This window comes from Enoplosus armatus, chromosome 18 (genome assembly GCF_043641665.1).
Source record: "Enoplosus armatus isolate fEnoArm2 chromosome 18, fEnoArm2.hap1, whole genome shotgun sequence".
Lineage (NCBI taxonomy): Eukaryota > Metazoa > Chordata > Actinopteri > Centrarchiformes > Enoplosidae > Enoplosus > Enoplosus armatus.
In genome coordinates, this window is record NC_092197.1 from 1,466,568 (window position 1) to 1,474,485 (window position 7,918).

At 42.2% G+C, this 7,918-nt stretch overlaps 2 protein-coding genes across 3 annotated transcripts; one reads left to right on the top strand and one right to left on the bottom strand.

Annotated features, from left to right (window-relative positions):
• Nucleotides 1–233: 233 nt before the first annotated feature.
• On the bottom strand, nucleotides 234–3,187 carry zcchc9 (zinc finger, CCHC domain containing 9). Of its 2 annotated transcripts, none has more exons than XM_070924893.1 (6): nucleotides 3,154–3,187; nucleotides 1,954–2,391; nucleotides 1,554–1,704; nucleotides 1,373–1,465; nucleotides 1,229–1,297; nucleotides 234–499 (listed from the first exon to the last, which is right to left on the bottom strand). In XM_070924893.1, the coding sequence occupies exons 2-6, from the start codon at nucleotides 2,368–2,370 to the stop codon at nucleotides 387–389; spliced, it is 843 nt and encodes a 280-aa protein (XP_070780994.1). In that variant the 5' UTR covers nucleotides 2,371–2,391; nucleotides 3,154–3,187; the 3' UTR covers nucleotides 234–386. The 2 variants fall into 2 exon arrangements, with proteins under 2 accessions (XP_070780994.1, XP_070780995.1); XM_070924894.1 differs by lacking the exon at nucleotides 3,154–3,187 and adding an exon at nucleotides 3,025–3,058.
• A 960-nt stretch (nucleotides 3,188–4,147) lies between these two features.
• On the top strand, nucleotides 4,148–6,576 carry LOC139301625 (zinc metalloproteinase nas-4). Its single transcript, XM_070925062.1, has 7 exons — nucleotides 4,148–4,213; nucleotides 4,750–4,819; nucleotides 4,897–5,011; nucleotides 5,428–5,600; nucleotides 5,990–6,071; nucleotides 6,159–6,280; nucleotides 6,476–6,576. Exons 1-7 carry the CDS (start codon nucleotides 4,148–4,150, stop codon nucleotides 6,574–6,576), a joined length of 729 nt encoding a protein of 242 aa, XP_070781163.1.
• The last annotated feature ends 1,342 nt before the right edge of the window (nucleotides 6,577–7,918 follow it).

Here is a 7,918-nt window from a genome sequence, read left to right on the forward strand (position 1 = left end):
TTGACATTTTTACTGTTATTATTTCATCTATCTCATTTCATCCTTTTGATCTTGTTTTGTGATCTTTGTGATTATTCTCTTCATATTTTATCTAATTCACACGCCTGTTTCCTGTTTCATGTTCTGTGCTGTTGTTTTCTTGGTCACTCTCCTGTGAGAGATTTCTAATTAGAAGTTCTATACATGTATATAACAATACACCAACGTTTTGTCTTGATAACAAAGTCAGGCTGTAAACATACAGAAGCAACGCTTTTTTATTAAAAGCACCTCAAATATGCACAAAGAGAATCAGAACGAGTCTGAAGAACCACCTCACTGCATGCGAGTGGTGATGAGTCCAGAACAGAGTCAGAGTGGAGAACCAGCAGGACCGTCTCTGCAGATCAGAACATCACCACCTTAGTCTGCTTGGGCTTGGCTTTCTTCACTGGAACGTGGACTTCCTCGTGGTCTGCACTCATGTTGTTGGACAACCAGGCAACCGTCACGGTGTTAGCTAGAAGGAGAGAGATTGAAGATAAGAAACACAGCGGAGGAAGACACATTCAGATCCTTTATTTAGTTCAAAGTAACGAAACTACACTGAAAAGGACTCTGTGACAACTAGAAGTCCTGTTAGTGTGACTGTGCTGTACTGTCTGAGTACTGCTGTACTGTCTGAGTACTGCTGTACTGTCTGAGTACTGCTGTACTGTCTGAGTACTGAGTACTTCCTCCACTGGTCAGCTACTTCACACGTGATAATAAATAATAAAGAAAACATCTTCAGTTGTGTAAGAAGTAGAGAGTTTAGTATTCAAAATGTTACTTCAATAAAACTACACAGACGTAAGTATTATCAGCTAAATGTACTCAACGTATCAGAATGAAAAGTACTTGTACTTGTGAAGTGTTCCTGTGAGCCACTGATACAAGTCCAGCTGTTCAGAACAGAAAAATGATGGTGACGACTCGCTGTGTTTTTGGACTTTTGGTCGCACAAAAGGAAAAATATTAAATAATAAATAGAACAATCAGTAATGAAAATAACAGTAGTTGCAGAACCTCTTTAAATGGTTACCACAGAGTGAACAAAGTGAGGGAGCTGAACAGATCCTGAGTTTAAACAGTCGCCTCGTTCATTAAACACGCAGCCTTTTTTTAAATACGTCTGATATTGTGTCATATAACTGTAATAACATCCTCTAATGTTTCAGGTGAGAAGCTGGAGACAGAAGAGACTCACTTGCAGCCTGGTGCTCTGGACAGTCCTTCTGAAAATGTTCCACTGAACCACAAACACGACAGCTGCCTCCTGCAGACAGAGACGATCAATTCAACTGGAGTCAAATTAAAGAGGACGCACGGCGGTGAATGTCTGGGCTCGTACCTTGAGCATAAAGTCCTTTAGGATTATCGGGGCAGGACCGTGACAAGTGTCCCGTCTGACCACAGATGAAGCACTTTGCGTACGGGTAATCACCTGACAGAGAACATGTACTCATCATTAAAGCAGGATTCAATATGAATGCGATCGGATGTAAAGCTGTGGGTCTCCATGCCGTCCTCACCCAGAGCCGGGTCCACTTTGGCTCGACATTTCTGGATTTCATGTTCGGTGGAGCCGCAGCGGTAACAGATGCCCCGACCCATCTCCTCGTCTCTGTCGGCCTCCGGACAGTCGGCCAGACCGTGACCGGGCTTCCTGCAGTTAAAACACAGCTGGAGGAGGGACGGAGAGGGAGGAGGGGGGGGGGGGGGGGGGGGGGGGGGGGGGGGGGACGAGGAGAGGGAGGAGACGAGGAGAGGAAGGAGACGAGGAGAGAGGGAAGAGAGGAAGGAGACGAGGAGAGATTTAGGACAGCAGCATCACATCTGTGTCTCGCTTAGGACTTCTGGTCACTCAGGACTGACTTCCAGAAATGCTGAACCTGGTTCGGTATCTGGAACATGTGGTTTGAAGGCACTCACCATGTTGTTCTTCTTGTCTGTCTGCCTCTTTACCCGTCTGTCTTCTCTTCTTCTGTCTTTTTTCAGGGCAGTTTCCACCTCCTCCCGGAGCCCCTGCTCCCCCTCCCTCCCTCCTTTGTCCCCTTTAGGCAGCCGCTGTCCGGTCTGCTGGAGATACTCCAGGAAGCCGTTCACGTCCTCGCTGACGTAGTCCTTCTTCTTAGGGTTGGGTTTTTTCACAGCTGATCCACCAGGCTGAGTCCCTCTCAGATGGTCCCTCGGAGGTCCTTGTCTAGCACCAGCGGGGCCACCAGATCTGCCTGGGTGACCTCCTCCTCCTCCTCCTCCTCCTCCTCCTGCTGCTCTCAGCCGGCTCCATGGAGTGGCCTCTGCTGGCTTGTGTTTATGGACGTTATTGGCTCTCGCCCACCTCGTCATGACTGCACCTTCTGAATGAAGCTGACGAGAGAAAAACAAAATAACTTCTTTGTTTTGACGGTGTTTTCACTCCACGACATTTATTAAGACAACTTTAGTTACTTTACAAATCCGGATTATAGGAACAAAATGAAACCAGCAAATAAATGATGATGTATTCTTATAAGTTAAAGATACGACTATTGATCCATGAGCTCCATCTTCACCATCTGCAACATTAGAGTGACGAACACATTAATGCATCAATAATTATAATCCATTAATATTATATATATCTATATATATATATATATCATTCGGAAATGGGCCATTCTGCAAAATAAGTACTTTTACTTTTGGTACTTTAAGTATATTTGGACACTAATAGTATCTCCTTCCTGATATTTAAAATGCAGGACTCATGTATTACTTTTACTGGTATTAACGTACTACTGTTACTACAGTAAAGATCTGAGTACTTCTGAGTCGTTCAGTAGTTTAAATCACAAACAGATAAAAAGGAACAACTGAATTTGGCCAAAAGCGTCAAACGTTACTGACATTAACTGAAGCTGTTGAATCTAATTTCCTTTTAAAACATCGTCAGGAAAAATTATTACTCGGCTAAACAACTAGCTGTTAGCATGTAAGTTAGCAGCTAGCTTTACTCGTTACCTTCGTTTTTAATGAAAAACAGCCTTTTCACAACTAGACAACACAACTACACAGTTGGTGATCACAAACCAAGCCTTGCTGCAGAAGATATCGGTTAAAAAACATCAGTGTAAGCTCAGACAACGTTACCCTGGCAGAGTTTCAGTCCCATGTGTTTGTGTTTCTCCCGGAAGTGTTCAGGCTGCGTCTTCTTCTGGGTTTCTTTAACGGCAGCTGGTAAACAGCGAATCAAGCTCATTACCGCCACCTGCCGCTTCGGAGTGTGGACCAGAGCTTAAATCCAGTTTGTCTGATCAAATCTAATCAAATCAATCAATTAAATGATTATTATGACTATTATTACAGACACATGAGCGTGTAAGCAGCATTTTAATGATGTAGCTGGTTGAGTTGGAACTAATTCTGTACATTGTATGTCCTGTCGTGTATTTTAATCAATAGTAGTTCATATTTTATAAACACATTATGTGACTTGTATTAAAAATCTTAATCTGAAAGGAAAATATAAATAGTAAAATAAAGAATCGAGCATCTTCCTCTGAGCTTCACAGGAGTAAATGAGGCCGGAGCTCACAGGTGATTTTACTTAATGTGACTAATGAGGAAGAGGAGCTGAAAGCATCAGTGTGTCTGTCCTGAACTCTGAGGCCATGTTGCATCTGCTCCTCACTGCTCTCCTGTTTGTTGAATCCCATAAAGATGGTGAGAAGTCACACACACGCACACACACACACACACACACACACACACACACACACACACACACACACACACACACACACACGCTGTTTGATTTGACTCTCTGGACAAACAAACATGATTTATTTCTTCCATCTTTTGTGTTTTAGTCGACTGCAGTCCTTTACGGGAAGCCAAAAAAGGTACGGCTTGGTGTCGTCTCAGCCTGGATCGATCAGTGTGTTGACATTCATGAGATGTGTGTGTTTCTTTAATGTACACGTGTGTTTTTACAGCACCTCAGGAAGACTGGTTCACCAGGTTGTTGCATTATATGGAGTCTAACCCAGAGACTTTAGAAGGTGAGCCTGTCGGTGTTTCATGTTTGCGTGTATTTAAATTTGTAGTTGAGAAGAAAAAGTTTGAACAAAGAAGGAAAATCTGTATGTCTTCTCCTCCAGAGCTGATGTCCAAGAAGTATGCAGTGTTGGAGGGAGACATGATGTTGTCAGTGAGTGAAACGACCTCATTATTCATTCGATTTACTTGTAGAATAGTTTTAATTGCTGAGTGTTTGTTGTTGCACAGCGTTGGGGGATCTGTGAGTGACAGATTTAATAACAAGAATGGTCCAAATCAAAGCAAATGGCCGAAATATTCTGACTTTTAGTCGCTGGATCCTACATTTCCCATCATCCAAAGTTTGAGAAATCTACATACTTAACTGTTTTATAACAGCAACTTGAAAAAGAATTATTCTCACTGCTCTCAAATGGCAGTTGAGGGTTTTTGTCAAACATTTTATATAAAAAAACAATATTTATCAAAACGTATCAGGTCTCTATCGAGGAAATGAGAGGTGGTGATGGGTTCAGTCTGTAATGTGGGGGATATATGGAACAATGGAGGGGGCTCATTGTGCTCATTAAAGTGAAGTAGACAGAGAGCCGAGACCTGCATGAACCTGCTCAGTTCTCAGTAACTAACTAACTAAGGAAGTGTTTCTTTGTACCTGCACACACCTGAAGTCCGTTATCTCCCCTACAGAGTGACAGGAACGCAGTGGAAAGCACGTGGCCGACACTGGAGATACCGTACGTCATCAGCCCAGAGTTAGGTGAGCAGTCTGACATCACTGGTCCAAGTCTTAACTCACACGAATCTTTATTTGACTGTTGTTTCTGTGTTTTCCAGCCAGTCGGACGGACGACATCCTCTCTGCGATGGCGATGGTGTCCGAACACACCTGTGTGTCCTTCCACAATCGCACCTCTGAGACAAACTACCTGCTCTTCAAAAAAAGCAAAGGGTATGAAAACTTAGTCACATCCTGACATTCATTATGCAATATTAAAATAAAAAAAAGACCTGGATCACATTTGATGAGTGATGACAGCTGGGCAGGTGTTGAGGGAGAACCTGTGAGCAGGTTGAAGACAAAGCTAGTGAGTGTTGCTACATCGAAGGTTAAACCTGGAGCGAAAGGACAGGAAGGGCAGGAGCAGGACCACACCCAAAGGACAAGGACTTCAAAATAGTTCTTGAGTAAATGTGCGTAATATCTTTGGGTTTTGGACTGTTTTGTTGGATGAAGCCAGAGGAGCAAATCTCACAACCGAGAGACGATTGATCGATTCATCAATGAACGTCACTTAAGCTCTAAATGAAATGTCTCAAATGTGTTTAGGTGACATAAAACCTTTTTCGTCTAAACTGTCGTTCTAGTTGCGCATCATATGTGGGCTTCATCGGCGGAGAGCAACCCGTGTTTATCGGGCCGCCGTGCATCGTGGGAAACATCGTCCATGAGATTCTTCACGCTCTGGGCTTCCACCATGAACACACCAGGACGGACCGGGAGCAGTACATCACAGTTCTCCCCCACAATATTATGGCAGGTAATGTTTCCGGGTTGGTGTGAATTGAACCATTCAGTGTGACTTCCACTTCTCAGAGGAGATCATGATCTCTGATGTCCATCCAGGACAAACCTCCAGAAATCCACTTCAGAACTTGCCTGAGAATCTTCATGTTTTTAAGTTTTCTTCAGTATCAAAATAATCCAGTGACGGTTGTCTGTACATCTGCAAACAGGAGCTGCTAACGGCTAATTCTGCATACTTCTGTTAGTGACAATTTGCCAAAATGTAAATAAATATAGGAAACAAAATGATGCGTCTCCATGGAGAAATAAATCCAGTCCCAGTGGGGCTAAAGTTTAACTTTAACTGGTTTACAGATGATGTTTGTCTGCTGAGTGAAAATAATACATAATAATGTGTTTCAGGGATGGAGAAGAACTTCAAAAAACAAGAAGGCAAAACCTTTGATATTTCTTATGACATTAATTCTATCATGCACTATGGAAGGTAACGTGTCCAAAATACAAAAGCATGTCAAGTGTTTTTCCTCTCCGTGAAGGTTATTTTGTGACAGTCTTTTTATTCATGTTTCAGTGGGTTTTTCTCATCAAACGGCCTGCCCACCATTGTACCCAACGAAGACGTGAAGGGGATGGGACAGAGGGTTAAAATGACAAAGATGGACATTGAGAAAGTTTGCCGTCTCTACAGCTGCGGTATCTGCACTGTGTATTTTTACTGACATAAGCTTACTGTTAAATTTTGCAGATGACACTAACAGTTTGGCCCAATTCCATATTATAGTCCATACTAATTGCATACTGTATGTACTGTGTACTAATTGTCTTGGTGTACTGTGTTTGCAGTTTTATACTAAAAGTAAACGATATAATTTCTCCTCTCTTTCCCAGATGTCACAAAAACCGAGGCCCGGCAGCAAAGCAGTGGTGCTGAGAAGGAGGAAGATGCAAACAGGCATGAATTGGTCCACGATCTGGTGTCTGAACCATGAACTGAGGTCATGTTTCTGCCAACAAACCAGAGGAACCCCCCCCCCCCCCCCTTCTAACAGTGCAGCACCCGACTGCTGCTACCACTAGAGGGCACAACAACACAGAGCTGATCTGACGCTGACATATTTATTAATAAAACCAAAATATGTACATCCCAGTTCCTGAGATTTGTCTTCACTGGTATATTTCACGTGACCTTTTACTTCACTACATTTGTCCGACAGCTTTACCTCAAATGTACTTGAGTAAATGTTACTCTCCACCACTGGAGTTGAATAATTACTTCAAAGTCGTCGTCTGAGTTGTGAAAATTTAAAACCAGCTGAGTAAAGTGCACTGAAGTTGCGATGAGAAGTTCAATATTTCATGTCAAGGTGAACAATGCATGCTGGGAAGTCTGCTGATACACTGATTCTGTTTCTGTAAAACCTTAATTTCAAGAAGTTTTATAAGGTGTGAAAATAAAAAGTAGACATTTTAAGGTTGTTTAGAAATGAATGAAACTTCTTAGCTTTCTGTTAATGAGAAAATATCAGCTGATTCCTCTAAATGTGGTGTTGAGTTGTTTCCCTTGATGAACTTTGGATAAAAGAAATGAGAGAATTAAAACAGTATTTCACACCATCTGTCCACCATCTGTCTCTTCTGTGTATTACAACACAACAAACAATAAATATTAACAATAAATGATGATAAATACATTGCAGAAGTAGCACATATAAAAACAGAGTATGTGAAGGCAGTACTTCAGGTAGTACCTTTACTCTTGACTGCAGGTTTGGTCGTACTTTAAAGGCTGATCAGCGGTGAATCCCACATTCCCATCGCAGACTGAAGAAATCACAGACAACCTCAGATCATATTAACAATCTTTTTCTTTCTTCTTTTTCTACTGTTTGTAATTAAAAGACTATTAGGGCCTGTTTAGAATTCAGGCCCTTCTGTTTTGATTGATTTTGACCATTTTAATAACTGAAAACAATGCCAGTGTTGTGCTGAACGTCTGATATAATGCTGTGGAAATGTATCAGGGGCTTCTCTGTGGGCGGATACATGCAGGAGGAAGAGGAGGATTAATGTTCTGCTGCTGATTTAGTGATCTGAGTGACAGTCGGTGATCATCTCTGTACAGCTGCTCAACAAACAGGACTTTCTCTCTTTGTGTCTGCCGTCAGTTGAATGAAAATCAGGTCATAAACATTCCTTCATACCTTCATCAGATGGATGAACATCAACACGCTCCTTCTGTAAATCCTCACATGCAAAATGTTTGAGCCCAAACTGGTTGAATCCTGAAATTCAGCTGCAGTAGTGGTTCGTTTAGTTGGTGCAACAAATCAT